The following is a 20,957-nucleotide window of genomic DNA, read 5'->3' on the forward strand; positions in this document are numbered from 1 at the left end:
AGCTTTTGTAGCGCACGTCGAAATTCTGGTCAGTCAATGTCTGTTAGTTGTGATTAGTTTTAATTTTGCAGACGTTTGAGGACTTCAACCTGAACAGACATGTATTTTGAGTGCCTTATTCTGCTCATGTTGGCTCAAACATTGCTGGTTCGGCCGGTTCCTGTCGGTAAGAAACACGTAAATAATTACAATTGTGTATGCAAAAACTGTAAATGTATAAATGCATGACGTATTTAATTGTTTTTAAGTTAATGCACACTGTTGTCTATATGGCTACTGTATTTGTTGTACTTTTTATATTTACTATTGTATCGTTTTGGAAAATTATACGTCAGAATAGTTTTAATGCAACATATTTTTTTACTTTGACTTGAACATTTTTGTCAAGAAGAAATGCTACTTTTACTCCGTAAATGGTGATGGACACAGGAAGATTTGGGGTCGTAAAATAAGTAAATATCCTGTACAGGTTTAAAGACAAAGGTTTGTAGTATTGTTAGCTTTATAAGCCATTTGGTCTAGTTTTCCTTTTTCGGGAGCTTCACCTCCAGCAACGTGATTGTTGCATGTATATGCACCAGCATGCATATTGATATCGAAACCGATGAAACACTACAGTATCAAAACGAAAACGAAAACTTGAAGTTTTTTTACTAATTAGGTTTTATGCCAGGGCAATTATGACTAATTAAGTTTTATGCCATGGCAGTTAAGGTTGCCTACACTCAGAGGGCTGCTTGTAACCGTGAATAACTTATGAAAATAGATGTATATACAAAACCCAAAACCAGTGAAGTTGGCACGTTGTGTAATTCGTAAATAAAAACAGAACACAAGGATTTGCAAATCCTTTTCAACTTATATTCAATTGAATAGACTGCAAAGACAAGATATTTAATGTTCAAACTGAGAAACAATATATTTTGCAAATAATCATTAACTTTGGAAAAAAAGATAACATTGCAGAAAAAGTTGGCATAGGGGCATTTTTACCATTGTGTTACATGGCCTTTCCTTTTAACAACACTCAGTAAACGTTTGGGAACTAAGGAGACCAATTTTTGAAGCTTTTCAGGTGGAATTCTTTTCCATTCTTGCTAGATGTACAGCTTAAGTTGTTCAACAGTCCGGGGTCTCCGTTGTGGTATTTTACCAGCATTCATATCGAAATTAAACCGGTGAAACACTATCAAAAACAAAAGGAAAACTTTAACTCTTGTATACTAATTATGTTTAATGCCAAGGGTGCCAAGGGCTGCTTGTAACCGTGAATAATTTATGAATATAGATGTATATAGATTCACCTCACAATAATTTTATACAATTGCCTATGTATTTGATTATTATACGATTCTATATGTTTTTCATGCACTTTGCAGTGAAGAACTGGAAAACAATTTTACCTTTTTTCAAATTACTGGGAGTCTTGAACCATACAAAGCAGAGGTGGGACCAAGTCATTGTTTTGCAAGTCATAAGCAAGTCTCAAGTCTTTGTCCTCAAGTCCCGAGTGAAGTCCAAAGCCAAGATTGGAAAGTCAAGTCCCAAGTCCTGCATTTTGAGTTTTGAGTCCTTTCAAGTCCTTTCAACCACAGACTAATATATTTAAACATATTGTGTATGCTTTTAAAATGCTATATTCATTTATTAAAACAAGTGCATTTGAAATTGCAGGAATAAAAATTGTGCTGACATTGCACTTCATAACAGCACTATTAACCAGTCATTTTAAACATTTAACTCTGTTACGATGGGGACGCATCGTGGATGCGCATGGAGTATCACCTCAGAGATGCACGGAACCAGAGCAAGCAGGATGAAGGAAGGAGCAGGTTTCATTAAAAAATCACAAAAGAAAACTTGACAAAGGATTAAAAAATAAAGCTGTGCCTTTGCACGGACAGGGAAATGCTAATCGTTAGCAAAGAAAGAGTTCAAAAGTCCAAATCAGCGCGAGCCGAGCGCGCGGAAGCTAAGCTACAACTTAGCAGGCTGCATACAAAGAGAGAAACTCACGTAACTGTTGCGAGGTGCAAACAAACTGACCAGGCAGAACAAAGGTAGCAGGCAGGCTTAATTACAAAGTCATAATTACAAACAGGTGTGCGTAGGGAGCCCGTGCAGGAGGAGCAAATTAAGTAACCATGGTGATAGAAACCAACAAGGAAGTGTTCCAACTATGGGATCGGCATAGTTCAAACATGATCAAAACATACACAAAAGCAAAATAACAAACGATCCGTTTAGCGGATCGCACTGTAACAAACTCATTCCTTTACAGAATAAACACATTTGAAAAAACAAGTGCAACTGTACTTATTTGCACGTAAGTGTTAACATTGTATTTCTATGGCATATTACATTGTAACTAGTTCCACAGCAATATCTATTCTGTTCTTACCTTATCTTATTGATCTCATCTCATACTGCATGTGTGTTGATGTGTGCGTACACATGAAAAACATAACAAATCCATGAACATAACAATGAACAAAGTTGTACTTTTTAGATGTCAAGCCCTATGCAATATGTACACATATATTTAATATAGTATACATTTTAACTGACCTTTATTTGACTATATTTCTCTTTTTGTAGGTGGCTAAAATACACGGTGCTAATGACCGCCGTCTAACGTTACGTTACTGTGTGTTTTACATTGACTAATGTACCATTATGTATAGGTACCTCATGCAACCCTGCTTAAAAGAATCACTTGACAAAAAGTATGAATAAGATTGCGAACTGCAGTGGACGCAACAGACTGCCGTGTTTGCAATGACGTTATAACCATAGACATCTTATAAGTAGATGCAGAGTTGGCTGCTGTGACGCGAGAAATTCGGCCGCAATTTTGAAGTGGTGATGTGGAGCCGGCGAGCAGCCTAAACTGACCGTTGACAGGTAGAAAACAAAGATGCCGGGCGGTGTTCAGCGTTTTCTTGCTCAAATGAGCGAACTGTTGAAAATAGGAATCGAAGGATTACTTTTCAAAAGTAAGATTTAAGATTAACGTACTATTGGTTTTGTTTTGTGAAATGAATATTACCACAGAATTGAGAAGGAGCAAATATCTTCAATATTTGTATGTGAAAATCACAAAGAAATCTTCTGGGGGAGGATGACCCCCTTACAGGGGTTTGGTTTACAAACTTTCAGACCCACCGAAAGCAAAATTCACCAGCCGCCACTGATTATGATGCATTCTCATTTTAGCCAAAGTATAACACAATACTTTCTTAACAGTATAATTGTAACCAGGAATACGTCTTCAAGTAACAATATTTAAATACTAACATTGTTGGGTAAGACAGAATTTGTTTTTATTCTGAATCCAGCGAAATAGATTGGTGGTTTTAGCTGATATAAAGACTTTCAGGTGTTTATATATGTTTATGTTTAAGTATGTGGCAGACGCTTTTATCCAAAGCAACATACATAAAAAATACATATTAAACAATCACTGTAAACATTATCATTTAAGGGAAGAATGTAATACAAAATATCAATACAAAGTGTCAAGACAGAATAAACTTTCTGCTGCTGCAGCAACAGAGATACAGACTATAGGTCCCTAAGATATATAGATATCTAATGTATTCATAAATTGTTTATGTAGGATATACGCATGTATACAGTATATAACCTATTCATATTGTTTCTTGAACTTAAAAATAGCTGACTGTTTTTTTCTCCCTTCTCTGGGATTATATTCCCAGTTTTGATCTCGGACGTCTGGTCACTTATAGCATATTAGAATATTCTATTACTGTTAAGCAAACTGTGAATAACAAAACACGCCAAAACGTGTCCTTTGTCATAGCTACACGTATGACAAAAAAACACGTGAAAATCAGTGGTATTCAGCGAGGTAAGATTAATTAAATACGCTGACAGTTCATTGCTCCTGCCAAATGAATTGCACTGAGTGGAGCGGATCACCACTCCAAGATGGCGGCCCCGCATCTTGTCAGCGCCAGTAGGCAGTGGTGGTTGATCCTGCGTCTACTTACAAGATGTCTATGGTTATAACGTTAGCAGTGAGTTTACAGCCTCACTGATTTAGCTACACAGCAAGTAAAAGTTACGTTACTTAGCCAATGAACGTTAGCTTACATTCAAAACTTACCCTTCTTTGTGCAACTTCAAATGTCGAACGAAGTTGGAAGTTGTTGCATCTCCGTCTGTAATCTTCGAACCGCATGTTTTGCATACTGCAATTCGTTTTTTGTTGACCAACTCGTAGTTTTAATACCCGAACGAAGCTATCCTTGGCATAATTTTTTCTCACTAGCGTGTTGTTTGACAGCTCTTCTTTGTTGGTTGTCCTGCAATGTGATTGGATGAATGCCGTGGGATGAAAACAACGTGGATCTAATTTAAATGGATGTTGCGCTGACAGTCACCGCTGACAGACACACACATACACAATGAAAGATACGGAGCGCTCCTGAAGAGCGTTTTAATCTTTAGGTTTTGGGGAAAGTAGCGAGTCTTGTCAAGTCAAAAGGCTCAAGTCCAAGTGAAGTCACAAGTCATTGATGTTAAAGTCCAAGTCGAGTTGCAAGTTTCTTTACATTTTGTCAAGTCAAGTCGAAAGTCATTAAATTCATGACTGGAGTCCAAGTCATGTGACTCGAGACCACACCTCGAGTCACATGACTCACGTATTTCTCACGTAGTCACATATTTCAGTGGTTGGAATCTGCGCTTTTTCATGCCAAATCCTGTCCGCGAATGAATTATCTATGGCCCCCAGGATGATATTTGATTAGTATTAGAACCTGCCCGCAGGCCAAAGCCGCCTGCTGCTGTTTTGCACACACCAATACTCCCATTTTTATGACTTGATGGGGTCCAAGAGACCCCATCAAGTCATAAAAATGGTGTCCCACAGTACATTTTTGGGATCCCAATTTCGTAACCATTTTAAAAACAAATTATAAATGTATGCATTATCCTGTTACATCTCACATTCTATATTGTGTTTTGGAAAAAGGTTGTCATATACGTCAATTAATTCATTTAAAAATATATTCAAAAGAAAACACATCTTTATGCATATGTCAATTTATTTAGTTGTAAATATTCATTCACTTTCTTCCTTCCTTCATGGATCTAAATTTTACTGCTGCCGGTATTTTCTGCTATATTTTTATTTTAATACTTTCAAAATGTGTTTGTTCTATTTTTGGCCAAAGTACGACAAAAAAAAAACATCTGAAGTTGTTTTTATTTTGTTTTTTGTTTTAATGCCGTGTACACAGATTTTCCTCCATGTGGCGTCTGAACTAAAAATGAGTTTGAGACCCCTGTTTTAGACCATGCCATGGGCCAATAACTATTGATCCACTGGCCTCAAATGACCCCCAGGTGAACATTGGACACCTCTGATTGAAGGGAATAACATTATTCATTATAAAGGCAAACAGGTTCTAGGTGAGGGATCAGACAAAGAGCAGCTCGAAGACCTGTATGAAGAAGAAAAACCATGGACCCAGATTTCCCTCGCCCGGACGCGGGTCACCGGGGCCCCCCTCTGGAGCCAGGCCCGGAGGTGGGGCACAATGGCGAGCGCCTGGTGGCCGGGCCTGTTCCCATGGGGCCCGGCCGGGCACAGCCCGAAGAGGCAACGTGGGTCACCCCTCCAATGGGCTCACCACCCATAGCAGGGGCCATAGAGGTCTGGTGCATTGTGAGCTGGGCGACAGCCGAAGGCAGGGCACTTGGCGGTCCGATCCTCGACTACAGAAGCTAACTCTTGGGACGTGGAACGTCACGTCACTGGGGGGGAAAGAGCCTGAGCTAGTGCGCGAAGTCGAGAAATTCCGGCTGGATATAGTCGGACTCACTTCGACGCACAGCAAGGGCTCTGGAACCACTTCTCTCGAGAGGGATTGGACCCTCTTCCACTCTGGCGTTGCCGGCAGTGAGAGGCGACGGGCTGGGGTGGCAATTCTTGTTTCCCCCCGGCTCAAAGCCTGTACGTTGGAGTTCAACCCGGTGGACGAAAGGGTAGCCTCCCTCCGCCTTCGGGTGGGGGGACGGGTCCTGACTGTTGTTTGTGCTTATGCACCAAACAGCAGTTCAGAGTACCCACCCTTTTTGGGAACACTCGAGGGAGTACTGGAAAGTGCTCCCCCGGGTGATTCCCTTGTCCTACTGGGGGACTTCAACGCTCACGTTGGCAACGACAGTGAAACCTGGAGAGGCGTGATTGGGAAGAATGGCCGCCCGGATCTGAACCCGAGTGGTGTTTTGTTATTGGACTTTTGTGCTCGTCACAGTTTGTCCATAACAAACACCATGTTCAAACATAAGGGTGTCCATATGTGCACTTGGCACCAGGACACCCTAGGCCGCAGTTCCATGATCGACTTTGTAGTTGTGTCATCGGATTTGCGGCCTCATGTTTTGGACACTCGGGTGAAGAGAGGGGCGGAGCTTTCTACCGATCACCACCTAGTGGTGAGTTGGCTGCGATGGTGGGGGAGGATGCCGGACCGACCTGGCAGGCCCAAACGCATTGTGAGGGTCTGCTGGGAACGTCTGGCAGAGTCTCCTGTCAGACAAAGTGTCAATTCCCACCTCCGGAAGAACTTTGAACATGTCACGAGGGAGGTGCTGGACATTGAGTCCGAGTGGACCATGTTCCGCACCTCTATTGTCGAGGCGGCAGATCGGAGCTGTGGCCGCAAGGTAGTTGGTGCCTGTCGGGGCGGAAATCCTAAAACCCCTTGGTGGACACCAGCGGTGAGGGATGCCGTCAAGCTGAAGAAGGAGTCCTATCGGGTCCTTTTGGCTCATAGGACTCCGGAGGCAGTGGACAGGTACCGACAGGCCAAGCGGTGTGCAGCTTCAGCGGTCGCGGAGGCAAAAACTCGGACATGGGAGGAGTTCGGGGAAGCCATGGAAAACGACTTCCGGACGGCTTCAAAGCGATTCTGGACCACCGTCCGCCGCCTCAGGAAGGGGAAGCAGTGCACTATCAACACCGTGTATGGTGCGGATGGTGTTCTGCTGACCTCAACTGCGGATGTTGTGGATAGGTGGAAGGAATACTTCGAAGACCTCCTCAATCCCACCAACACGTCTTCCTATGAGGAAGCAGTGCCTGGGGAATCTGTGGTGGACTCTCCTATTTCTGGGGCTGAGGTCGCTGAGGTAGTTAAAAAGCTCCTCGGTGGCAAGGCCCCAGGGGTGGACGAGACCCGCCCGGAGTTCCTTAAGGCTCTGGATGCTGTGGGGCTGTCTTGGTTGACAAGACTTTGCAGCATCGCGTGGACATCGGGGGCGGTACCTCTGGATTGGCAGACCGGGGTGGTGGTTCCTCTCTTTAAGAAGGGGGACCGGAGGGTGTGTTCCAACTATCGTGGGATCACACTCCTCAGCCTTCCCGGTAAGGTTTATTCAGGTGTACTGGAGAGGAGGCTACGTCGGATAGTCGAACCTCGGATTCAGGAGGAACAGTGTGGTTTTCGTCCTGGTCGTGGAACTGTGGACCAGCTCTATACTCTCGGCAGGGTTCTTGAGGGTGCATGGGAGTTTGCCCAACCAGTCTACATGTGCTTTGTGGACTTGGAAAAGGCATTCGATCGTGTCCCTCGGGAAGTCCTGTGGGGAGTGCTCAGAGAGTATGGGGTATCGGACTGTCTTATTGTGGCGGTCCGTTCCCTGTACGATCAGTGCCAGAGCTTGGTCCGCATTGCCGGCAGTAAGTCGAACACATTTCCAGTGAGGGTTGGACTCCGCCAAGGCTGTCCTTTGTCACCGATTCTGTTCATAACTTTTATGGACAGAATTTCTAGGCGCAGTCAAGGCGTTGAGGGGTTCCGGTTTGGTAACCGCAGGATTAGGTCTCTGCTTTTTGCAGATGATGTGGTCCTGATGGCTTCATCTGACCGGGATTTCAGCTCTCGCTGGATCGGTTCGCAGCCGAGTGTGAAGCGACCGGAATGAGAATCAGCACCTCCAAGTCCGAGTCCATGGTTCTCTTCCGGAAAAGGGTGGAGTGCCATCTCCGGGTTGGGGAGGAGACCCCTCCCCAAGTGGAGGAGTTCAAGTACCTAGGAGTCTTGTTCACGAGTGAGGGAAGAGTGGATCGTGAGATCGACAGGCGGATCGGTGCGGCGTCTTCAGTAATGCGGACGTTGTACCGATCCGTTGTGGTGAAGAAGGAGCTGAGCCGGAAGGCAAAGCTCTCAATTTACCGGTCGATCTACGTTCCCATCCTCACCTATGGTCATGAGCTTTGGGTCATGACCGTAAGGATAAGATCACGGGTACAAGCGGCCGAAATGAGTTTCCTCCGCCGTGTGGCGGGGCTCTCCCTTAGAGATAGGGTGAGAAGCTCTGCCATCCGGGAGGGACTCAAAGTAAAGCCGCTGCTCCTTCACATCGAGAGGAGCCAGATGAGGTGGTTCGGGCATCTGGTCAGGATGCCACCCGAACGCCTCCCTAGGGAGGTGTTTAGGGCACGTCCAACCGGTAGGAGGCCACGGGGAAGACCCAGGACACGTTGGGAAGACTATGTCTCCCGGCTGGCCTGGGAACGCCTGGGATCCCCCGGGAAGAGCTAGACGAAGTGGCTGGGGAGAGGGAAGTCTGGGTTTCCCTGCTTAGGCTGTTGCCCCCGCGACCCGACCTCGGATAAGCGGAAGATGATGGATGGATGGATTATAAATGCATACTTCCACTTTGTTGTCTGCACTTTAGACCTAAAGTGTGTTACATTTTAACCTGCTTTCTTTCTCCTGTGACTTGCAAACCCTTGACGTGCATATTCACCTTGCAATCTCTTTTAGATAGGATCAATGTTCAGATCCAGCAGCCGGTCGTTTTGGGTCATCGGCCCGTCACCGGCCGAGTCCTTCTCAATGGAGTCCCCATTCCTGCCACCAACCAGAAACTCAGCAGCATTCTTCAAAGAATGTCAGCTGATTTACTCACTCTTAGACTCCTCAGTGACAACCAGGCGGCATTGCTGAGTAAGATAATAATGAACTATCAATGAATAAAACCCCATATATGTCTTACTGTCTCATATTGCACACCCCAGGGAACCACAGCTACCTTTGGTCTCGTGACTGCACACTGGAGGGGTCCGAGCTGCAGAGGACGGATCGTTTTTTCTACGACGGTGTGGTCTACCTGTCTCTGAACCACAATGGCACTTGGACAGCTCACACTTTGCAAGCAGGGGCCCTCAAAGCGTTGTGGGAGCGAGTGGTGCGGCGCTCGATGGAGGACGAATGCATGATTCTGATGAGCGAATTGAAGCTTTCTGAAGAGCGCACAGGTATATACATTATTATATCACAAACATACAGTATTTTATCATATTTCGTGTGAGTACACCCCTCATATTTCAGCAAACTTTTTGATTTGACCTTACGAACTCGGACAGGAGTGTCAAACGTACAGCCCAGGGGCCGTATCAGGTCCGCAAATAGGTTTTATCCGGCCCATGGCCCGCAAAATACGTTTAAGTTTAACGTGAGCTGGAATATTTTAATGAAAGAATCTGCTGTTCTAAATGTGTCCACTGGATGTCACAATAGTAATTCAAGTGTAACCCACACTTGACACTGTTTAAATAGGAGATGTCACCTGACTTTAAGCGCCCTCTGGATTGGCTGCCGCTAATCCAATCAGCGTTGATTGTTGCTGGCAACAGACTACTGCTGTAGCAACGCACGTTAGCATTTATTTATTGTAAATTATCCACTCAACAGTTAAGAATAACGAAACTGTAAAATGCTACATGACCATCATCTTTGTAGTTAGATTTTTATGCAGCGCTCGCAGTTTGTTGAAGGCACAATGTGCACCCTGAACTCCATTGTAAAATAGTGTGTTTCTATATTTGTTGTTTTTCTATTTCGTTTTATAATTACATCTTCCATGTTCACATTGGTTAAGTTTGTATGCAGACACCGCATTGTTTCGCTTTCATTATGCAGCATCTTCAAGTATCACGTGAAGCCGGCGGTCTTGGTTGAACAAAAAAAAAGCTAAACTCTATAAACAAGGCTGTGGTTTAAAAATAAATATGTTAATAACACACATGGTAGACAACACCTCGGCATGCAGTGTTGGTAATAACGGCCTTGGAGTATAACAGGATTATTTTTTTCAGTAACGAGTTATCAAATTATTTACTGTTCCCATTTTTGCAACGCCATGGGAATGTGAGGTGGCTTGTTACTACAGTTTGGTTGAATGAAGCGCAAGGTGTCAGAAAATATTTGAGAAGCATTCGACTACATGAAGAGAACAACCTGCTTTTTGCAGTTTTTTACATTTTATTTTATTTAATTTTTATAAATATACCAACAGTGTGTGTTAAATATACGTAGACTTGATAAATGATAAACCCCAAAAGGAACAAGCGGTAGAAATGGATGGATGGATGGTTAAATAATGAATAAATACATTATGATAAAGATATCTTGGATGAACTAGTTCAGAACTTAAAGAGGCACTGCACTTTTTTTGGAATTTTGTCTATAATTCACAATAATTATGAGAGACACACTTGTCTTTTTTGGGGGGGGATTTTAAAGATGATAAAAAAAAAACGTTTGGAAGATATGACAAATGGGAGTCACCGTTGTAGCCTTCAGAGTCTGCGGAGGATGGATGTGCATATACGAGCCAGTCAGCCCTGCAAAGAGAGGATAGAGAAAAATATGTTTATTGACTACAGTGTCGGACCACAGTGGTTGACCCGCTCAAAGCAGTTTGGGCAAATAAATACCATTTATGGATCATCCGGTGATGTCATCGGTGCTAAAAACATCATAGGTTTGGTAAATTTCGAACGACTTGTTTGCAGGACGTTTGAAGCGAGGCAAGATTGTTTTATTGATATCTCTGCAATACCTTTATTGTTTGATTTAACATTTTCGGGACTTATACAGATCCCAAATACACAACAGCAGTTACCAATAGGTAGGACAAATTGGTTTGGCATAACAGGGACTCTTTAATTGGTGCTTGTCTCTCCCGAAAACATCACCATTTTGGAAAAAAACACAACTTTTAGATAATAATTCCATCCATTTTGTACTGCTTGTCCCTCGGGATTGCGGGGGCCAGGAGCCTATCCCAGTTGCGGGGAGGGAGGTAGGGTACACCCTTGACAAGTTGCCACCTCATCGCAGAGCTGAACACAGATAAACAGACAACACCAAATAGCATAGTTTTTTTTAAAAATAATGTTGATATTTTGTATATTTGCTCTATTGTCCATATTTCCTTCATAATGTCTAGCCACAGGTTCCGAGTAGGAATGTGATGCCTTTCCTAGAAGCTGTAAAAAGCACCTTAGGCAAATAATGATCCTCTGTGCGTACAACTGACACTGCAAGTCCCATATACATAGTCACGCATGTCATTGGAATTTTATATTCCAGCACTTCAGACATGACTGAGTGTACTTATTCCCAAAATGATTTAACTTTTGCACAACCTCAAAAAATGTATGTATGATGTGAATTTAAGGAGCCACAAACTTGGGTGTAATGAAAAAAGACTAATTTTCCAATTAAACACCATCAATTGTTTTGAACTAGTGGAAGTGAACTGGGTTTCCAATATATCATACCATTCCTCAGATGTCATTATCACCCTTGATTCATTTTTACATTTTGATTTCAAATACAATGTTGAATTACCATTTATTCCATAAGACCCTCATTATGTTTTTTGTTTTTTAAAGCATTAAAGCTGTTTGCACAAACGCTAGCCATTTTTATGTTTTGTGTTTTGTTCCCTTACTGTACTTAAAATAAATTGAACCGTGGTCTTAAAAGAGAGGCGTGTACCAAACTGTTATCAGGGTCTACCGTAACATCTGTCATATCATAATGTAACACCTTGGAATGTTTCTTAGAGCCAGAGATTCCTTTCCCGCAGTTTTTGATCTCAATCTTGGCACTTCTGGCCTTCACTGGGCTCGCTGGCATCAGCTTCCTCCTTGCCACTAAACAGGGTGAGTCAATTACATTTTTTGTTGGTTTTACTGTTTATTGTCCTTGCTTTGGTTTCTTTAAGAGTGTACATAGTCAGGAGTATAGCATGGTCATGTGTTTTGTATCTCTCACATTCTTCTTTAGGTCTGACTCCCCCTGGGGGTAAGAGAATACCAGTATTCTGTGCAGAACAATTCATCAGTTAAGATTTGTGTGTGTTTTTGAATAATCTCTTTTTTTATTCTCACAGGGGTTCTTGGATCTATCGTACACTACCCTAAGAACATGGCAGAGCTGAATTCAACGATAAAACCCAATAGTTATCATACCTTCATAAATTATTAACTTTTATCCTGTATCATAATAGCTCTAGTAGTCACGCCACACTATATTGCCAAAAGTATTGGGCCACCCATCCAAATGATCAGGATCAGGTGTCCTGATCACTTGGCCCGGCCACAGGTGTATAAAACCAAGCACTTAGGCATGGAGACTGTTTCTACAAACATTTGTGAAAGAATGGGCCGCTCTCAGGAGCTCAGTGATTTCCAGCGTGGAACTGTCATAGGATGCCACCAGTTGTGAAATTTCCTTGTTTCTAAATATTCCAAAGTCAACTGTCGGCTTTATTATAAGAAAATGGATGAGTTTGGGAAAAACAGCAGCTCAGCCACAAAGTGGTAGGCCATGTAAACTGACAGAGTGGGGTTAGCGGATGCTGAAGCGCATAGTGCAAATACTTTCTGCACAGTCAGTTGCTACAGAGTTCCAAACTTCATGTGATCTTCCAATTAGCCCACGTACAGTATGCAGACAGCTTCATGGAATGGGTTTCCATGGCCGGGCAGCTGTGTCTAAGCCATACATCACCAAGTCCAATGCAAAGCGTCGGATCGAGTGGTGTAAAGCACGTCGCCACTTCAATCTAGAGCAGTGGAGATGCTTTCTCTGGAGTGATGAATCACACTTTTCCATCTGTCAATCTGATGGACGAGTCTAAGTTTGGAGGTTGCAAGGGGAACGCTACATTTCGGACTGCATTGTGCCGATTGTGAAATTTGGTGGAGGAGGGACAAGCGGTAGGAAATGGATGGATGGATGGATTTATGGTGTAGGGTTGTTTTTCAGGAGTTGGGCTTGCCCCCTTAGTTGCAGTGAAAGGAATTTTGAATGCTCCAGGATACGAAAACATTTTGGACAATTCCATGCTCCCAACCTTGTGGGAACAGTTTTGAGCGGGCCCCTTCGTCTTCCGACATGACTGTGCACCAGTGCACAAAGCAAGGTACATAACGACGTGGATGCCACAGTCTGGTGTCGATGAACTTGACTGGCCTGCACAGAATCTTGACCTGAACCCGATAGAACACCTTTGGGATGAATTAGAACGGAGACTCAGAGCCAGGTCTTCCCGACCAACATCGGTGCGTGACCTCACCAATGGATGGAAGAATGGTCAAAAATTCTTATAAACACACTCCGCAACCATTTTGACAGCCTTCCCAGAAGAGTTAAAGCTGTAATAGCTACAAAATGTGGACCGACATCACATTAAACCCTATGGGTTAGGAATGGTATGGCATTTTAATTTCATATGTGAGTCAATGCAGGCGGGCAAATACTTTTTGCTATATAGTGAATGCTACTTTATAGGAAAAATCATGCACTCTGGAACCAAAGCGGATGTACGACAAAAGGCGGAACGGACCCGTGACACCCGTACCACGGGTCAATACTAAAATCTACGGATTTGCGGCATAATTGCCGTGGGTCCGTTACTACCTTGCGGATCCACAAGTATGTGTATCTTAGCCTCACTTTGTAGAGGACGTAATCTGCCACGAACGACTTTGTTACGTCACTTGCTGGCATCTCTCAGATCATATGGGAGTGCACTCCACTATTTGGGAGCAATTCACTCAAAGGTCACCTTTACTTTTTAATCTTGGACGAGGTACAACAGGCAGAAGGCACTCAGCTACCGGCATTGAATTAATACAGGGGTCGGTAACCAAAAACGTTGAAAGAGCCACGTTGGAACAAAAATCCAAAAAACTCATCAGTGTGAAGCCGCAAAAAATGAAAATCTGTATATAAGTCTTAAAATGAAGGAAACACATGACGTAAGTGTCTATATTAGCTATAATAGCCTACTATCAAAAGGACTATGTGTCGCAGGCTGAGGCAAATCTTCGTTGACAGAAATTTTGAAATTTTATAATTATTCTACACATTTTTACAACATTATAAACCATTTGTAAATCAGAGGCTACTCAGAAGGTGAGATAACTCCTGGAAATTACTGGCTTTTAATGGCCAAAGGTATAGACGTGTGTCCAAGTTAAAGGAAATGGCAGGCTGTCTTCTTTTAATACATTTATTACAATCTTTGGCAAGCCAGGTAAAATGTTTACTGTGGTCTGGAACAACGTGGCACACAAACAACGATCTGAAATGCAGCCAATATTACATACAGATAATTTGTCATGAGACATGCAAAACTAAATTATCTACAAGAGGATAAAAGTAAAGGATATTAAATGGGCTCAAATACACCATTAAACGAGGCATAATTATGCAATATGCACATACAGCTAGCCTAAATAGCATTGATTAGCTTGCAGTCATGTACTGACCAAATATGCTTGATTAGCACTCCAACAAGTAAATAACATCAACAATGTTCACTTTTGTCGGTTCACGCACAGCATGAAAGTTTTAGTGGACAAAATAAGAAAAAGAAGGAGTGGAATATTTTACATGTAAACAAACTGTGGCGTCACAATCCACACTATGGTGAGTTTAAAAACCGCCGAAATTAGTAAGACAAAACGATGTTTACCAAATACTCTCATCAGTCAAGCATACACAAAAACATATTAAACAGTGGGCTTTCTATCAATTGGGAAAGTTTGCGTTATGTTTGTCCTCAAACAAAATGCATACTAAAACAAACCCCAAAAAATGTCCCTATCATTTTCCATTTTCAATCCTTTTTAAAAAATGCTCCAGGGAGCCACTAGGGTGGCAAAGAGTCATGGGTTGCTGACCCCCGACCTAACAAGACAATGATCTACCAAGTATGGAGGCGCTTTGCCATTGAGGACCTTGTAAGTAATTAATAGAATTGTGTAATGTATCTTGAATTTAACAGGTAGCCAGTGCAAGGACGCTAAAAGGAGAGTAATATCACTGAATTTATGAGAGATTAACTAAAGCTTAAAGTGAAGGAATTGTGGTTTAACAGCAAGCAATCTATTAAGGTTTTGATAAGAGACGTGAAATTTGCATTACAATACCCAAAACGTTAGGAAAAAAGAAATGATCATTTCAATTTGAGACTAAGATACTTTTGATCTGAGTTTGGAAATGTTTCTGAGGTGGAAAAAGCAGGAGGTTATCAAAACGCATGGAGTGATTAGGTGTAACTTCAAGATTTCTCAGACTTGGGCGCACTTTTGTAACAAGTGACCTAGGCACACTGGCTACTTTTGAAGTTGCAGTCTCGGGCAATAATTAACACCTCAATGTTGGCAGTGTTTAGCTGAAGAGTATTACTAACCATATAGTCTTGACCTTTACTCAGACAGTCATTTAGCGGAATCATTTCTTGTGTCCTACCAGGTGTCAACGAGAAATATAACTAAATGTCATTTGTGTACATGTGGAATGAGATTCCTGTATAAAAAATGTGTAATTGCATCCTTGAATTGAAGTCTGCATAGGGGGAAAAGGATAAGCCCCAAAACTGAACCCTGCGTCATGTCTTATGAGAGCTCTGACTTATTAGGGCCAACAGTCATAGAGAAAGATCTGCCAAATGTGATTTTAAGTTGTTCCTGAATGCCCACCCAGCCCCTCAGCTGGTTCACAAGGAGTTGGTGATCAACAGTGTCAAGCAGAACCAGAATTGTGCAAGCATCAGAGGCCATCAACATGTAATTGGAGACCCTGAGAATAGTGTCTGTGGAAGGCAACTGACAGTAACCGGATGGAAATTGATTAAATATATTGTGTTAGTTTAAAGCAGAGACCAACTGGTTTTCCACAATTTTGTGAAAAAAAGTTGGACTCAAAGGGCACAAAAATATGTAAAAGCAACTGTCATTGTGTAGTTTTCTCGATAAATGTTCAAAGGATTAAACGTTTACAAAGCGTTGGGATTAGGGTTATCCTATCTTTTTTTTAATCATAATGATCTAATGCAGAGGTGTCCAAACATTTTCCAGCGAGGGCCACATAGAGAAAAATTGAAGGATGCAAGGGCCACTTTTATACATTTTGTATATGGAAAAATACTCAAACCAAAACCATGTACCTTATTTTTCGGACTCTAAGTCACAGTTTTTTTTCATAGTTTGGCCGTGGGTGCGACTTATACTCAGGAGCGATTTATGTGGGAAATTATTAAGACATTACCGTAAAATATCAAATAATATTATTCAGCTCATTCACGTAAGAGACTAGACGTATAAGATTTCATCAAATTTAGATATTAGGGGTGACAGATTGTCTGGTAAACGTATAGCATGTTCTATATGTTATAGTTATTTGAAAGACTCTTACCATAATATGTTACGCTAACATACCAGGCACCTTCTCAGTTATTTTTGAATCATGTAACGTACACATATTCAGCCTGTTGTTCACTATTCTTTATTTACTTTAAGTTGCCTTTCAAATGTCTATTCTTGGTGTTGGGTTTTATCAAATAAATGTCCCCCAAAAATGCGACTTATACTCCAGTGTGACTTATATGTTTTTTTCCTTCTTTATTATGCATTTTCGGCAGGTGCGATTTTTCTTCCGGAGCGACTTATACTCGGAAAAATGCGGTAGGTGAACATATGCTAACATTTGAAAAACACTTCTACATCTTAGCTGTGTGTTATAAATAACAAAGCAATAAAATCATTCATGATTATTTTAATAGTGATTTTATTTGTATTTATGTTAACTGTGCTCCAAAGTAAGCGTGTATTAACTAATATTGCTATTATACCGTCAACTGAAGCACTTTTGAGGGCTTTAGTACACTTAAAAACAAAGAAATGTGTACACTTTTTCATGACAGGGCACACGGAAGTCATCGAAGACGCTCAGGTTGTCGGACGTTTTTGTTTTCAGGTTCCATTTTTGGGGGATTTGGTCCCGTTGAATTTTTCATAGTTTTTTTGTTCTAATTTGGGACCTATTTAGTTTAAATGATAAATGGGTTGTACTTGTATAGCGCTTTTCTACCTTCAAGGTACTCAAAGCGCTTTGACACTACTTCCACATTCACCCATTCACACACACATTCACACACTGATGGAGGGAGCTGCCATGCAAGGCGCTAACCAGCACCCATCAGGAGCAAGGGTGAAGTGTCTTGCTCAGGACACAACGGACGTGACGAGGTTGGTTCTAGGTGGGATTTTAACCAGTGACCCTCGGGTTGCACACGGCCACTCTCCCACTGCGCCACGCCGTCCCCGTCTACCGCTTATTCCCTTTTGGGGTCGCGGGGGGCGCTGGCGCCTATCTCAGCTACAATCTGAGTCAATACGTTTTCTTTATTTTCATGACTATTTACATTGTAGATTGTCACTGAAGGCATCAAAACTATGAATGAACGCCGCCTCAGGAAAGGGAAGCAGTGCAGTGTCAACACCGTGTATGGTGGGGATGGTGTTCTGCTGACCTCGACTGCGGATGTTGTGGATAGGTGGAGGGAACACTTTGAAGACCTCCTAGATCCTACCAGCACGTCTTCCTATGAGGAAGCAGTTCCTGTGGAATCTGTGGTGACTCTCTTATTTCTGGGGCTGAGGTTGCCGAGGTAGTTAAAAAGCTCCTTGGTGGCAAGGCCCTAAGGGTGGATGAGATCCTCCCGGAGTTCATTAAGGCTCTTGATGCTGTGGGGCTGTCTTGGTTGACAAGGCTCTGCAACATCGTGTGGACATCGGGGGTAGTACCTCTGGATAGGCAGACCGGGGTTGTGGTTCCTCTTTTTAAGAAGGGGAACCGGAGGGTGTGTTCCAACTATCGTGGGATCACACTCCTCAGCCTTCCCGGTAAGGTCTATTCAGGTGTACTGGAGAGGAGGCTAAGCCGGATAGTCGAACCTTGGATTCAGGAGGAACAGTGTCGTTTTCGTCCTGGTCGTGGAACTGTGGACCAGCTTTATACTCTTGGCAGCATCCTTGAGGGTTCATGGGAGTTTGCACAACCAGTCTACATGTGCTTTGTGGACTTGGAGAAGGCATCCGAGTGCTCAGAGAGTATGGGGTAATGGACTGTCTTATTGTGGCGGTCCGCTCTATGTATAATCAGTGTCAGAGCTTGGTTCCCCATTGCCGGCAGTAAGTCGGACCCGTTTCTAGTGAGGTGCCCTTAGTCACCGATTCTGTTCATAACTTTTATGGACAGAATTTCTAGGCGCAGTCAGGGCGTTGAAGGGTTCCAGTTTGGTGGCTGAAGGATTAGGTCTCTGCTATTTGCAGCTGATGTGGTCCTGATGGCTTCATCTGGCCAAGATCTTCAGCTCTCACTGGATCGGTTCACAGCCGAGTGAGAAGCGACTGGGATGAAAATCAGCACCTCCAAGTCCGAATCCATGGTTCTCGCCCGGAAAAGGGTGGAGTGCCATCTCCGTGTTGGCGAGGAGATCTTGCCCCAAGTGGAGGAGTTCAAGTACCTCGGAGGACTTGAACACTCTTCCCTCACGAGTGAGGGATCGTGAGATCGACAGGCGGATCGGTGTGGCGTCTTCAGTAATGTGGACGCTGTGAAGAAGGAGCTCTCAATTTACCGGTCGATCTACGTTCCCATCCTCACCTATGGTCATGAGCTTTGGGTCATGACCGAAAGGACAAGATCACGGCTACAAGCGGCCGAAATGAGTTTGCTCCGCCGGGTGGCGGGGCTCTCCCTTAGAGATAGGGTGAGAAGCTCTGCCATCCGGGAGGAACTCAACGTAAAATCCACTGCTCCTCCACATCGAGAGGAGCCAGATGAGGTGGTTTGGGCATCTGGTCAGGATGCCACCCGAATGCCTCGGGAGGTGTTTCGGGCACGTCCGACTGGTAGGAGGCCAACGGGAAGACCTAGGACACGTTGGGAAGACTATCTCTCCCGGCTGGCCTGGGAACGCCTCGGGATCCCCTGGGAAGAGCTGGACAAAGTGGCTGGGGAGAGGGAAGTCTGGGCTTCCCTTCTTAGGCTGCTGCCCCCGCGACCCGACCTCGGACAAGCGAAAGAAGATGGATGGATGGATGGATGGACTTTTTATTGTGTCGATAAAAAATGCCAATGTACTTTTATCTTGCTGTCCTTAAACACACACATATACGGTACATACATATATGTATATACATCTTTTTTCTCCTTAAGAGCGATATGTTAGTTGTTGTGACTTGTAAAATTGCAACAAATTACACACATCATGATAATAAAAAGATATAAAAAATCAGTTTGAACACCACTTCAAAGCGAAACAAAACATTGTACTTCTCTTGCTACTAGGACAGGGGTCGGCAACCCAAAGTGTTGAAAGAGCCATATTGGACCAAAAATACAAAACAGAAATCTCTATGGAGCCGTAAAAATGTAAAAGGCTTATTTAAGTGTTATAATGAAGGCAACACATGATATAAGTGTCTAAATTAGCTATATTAGCCTACTATCAAAATGGCTGCTTTGTTCTGTTGTTGACAGAAATGTTGTATTTAAATTTTTATTCTACATATATTTTTGCAACACAGGAAATCATTAGTAAAATGGAGGCTTCTCACAGGATGAGATAACTTCGGGAAATTACTGGCTTAATATGGCCAAAGGTATAGATGTGTGTGTCCAAGTTTAAGGAAACAGCGGGCTGTCTTTTTCTGATGGATTTATTACAATCTTTACAAGCTGGGTAACGTTTGTTGTGGTCTGGAACAACATGTCACACAAGCAGCTATGATAAATGCAGCCAATATTACAGAAAATGTATAATGAGACATGCAAATATAAATAAAATACACAAAGAACATCCATCCATCCATCCATCCATTTTCTACCGCTTATTCCCTTTCGGGGTCACGGGGGGCACTGGCGCCTATCTCAGCTACAATCGGGCGGAAGGCGGGGTACACCCTGGACAAGTCGCCACCTCATCGCAGGGCCAACACATATAGACAGACAACATTCACACTCACACTCACACACTAGGGCCAATTTAGTGTTGCCAATCAACCTATCCCCAGGTGCATGTCTTTGGAAGTGGGAGGAAGCCGGAGTACCCGGAGGGAACCCACGCATTCACGGGGAGAACATGCAAACTCCACACAGAAAGATCCCGAGCCTGGATTTGAACCCAGGACTGCAGTACCTTCGTATTGTGAGGCAGACGCACTAACCCCTCTGCCACCGTGAAGCCCACAAAGAACATAAGGAAACGAAATTAATTGAGCTCAAATATACCTACAAATGAGGGATAGTGATGCAATATGTACATACAGCTAGCCTAAATAGCATGTTAGCATCGATTAGCTTCGAGTCATGGATTGACCAAATATGCCCGATAAGCACTCTAGCAAATCAATAAAATCAACAAAGCTCACCTTTGTGCATCCACGCACAGAATGAAAAGTTTGGTGGACAAAATGAGACAAAGAAGGAGTGGCATAAAACACCTCTTTCTGTGGCAGCTTTATAGGAAATAGTACATGTAAACAAACTACGAATAGTTCAAGAATAGCTGAAGTTAGAAGAACAAAACGGTGCTTGCCAAATACTCTCATCAGTGAAGCATGTGTAACATAAACAGTGGGATTTCTCACAATTACCATGGTTTGTGTCATGTTTGTTCTCCTATAGAAAATACATTAAAACAAAAACTTGTTTTTATCTTCAACTTTTTCAATTTTTCCACATTTTTGAAAGAGGTCCAGGGAGCCACCAGGGTGGGGCCAAGGGTTGCTGACCCACATACTAGGAGTTATGTGTTGAGTACAA

General features: G+C 43.0%; 1 protein-coding gene across 1 annotated transcript; it reads left to right on the forward strand.

The window, feature by feature from the left end:
- Positions 1 to 16,709, forward strand: LOC133568455 (uncharacterized). The gene is made up of 6 exons (XM_061920387.1): positions 1 to 166; positions 8,805 to 8,987; positions 9,059 to 9,298; positions 11,897 to 11,995; positions 12,120 to 12,137; positions 12,226 to 16,709. Exons 1-6 carry the CDS (start codon positions 100 to 102, stop codon positions 12,318 to 12,320), a joined length of 702 nt encoding a protein of 233 aa, XP_061776371.1. The 5' UTR covers positions 1 to 99; the 3' UTR covers positions 12,321 to 16,709.
- Positions 16,710 to 20,957: the final 4,248 nt, after the last annotated feature.

Source organism: Nerophis ophidion, linkage group LG14 (assembly GCF_033978795.1).
Source record: "Nerophis ophidion isolate RoL-2023_Sa linkage group LG14, RoL_Noph_v1.0, whole genome shotgun sequence".
NCBI classification, from domain to species: Eukaryota; Metazoa; Chordata; class Actinopteri; order Syngnathiformes; family Syngnathidae; genus Nerophis; species Nerophis ophidion.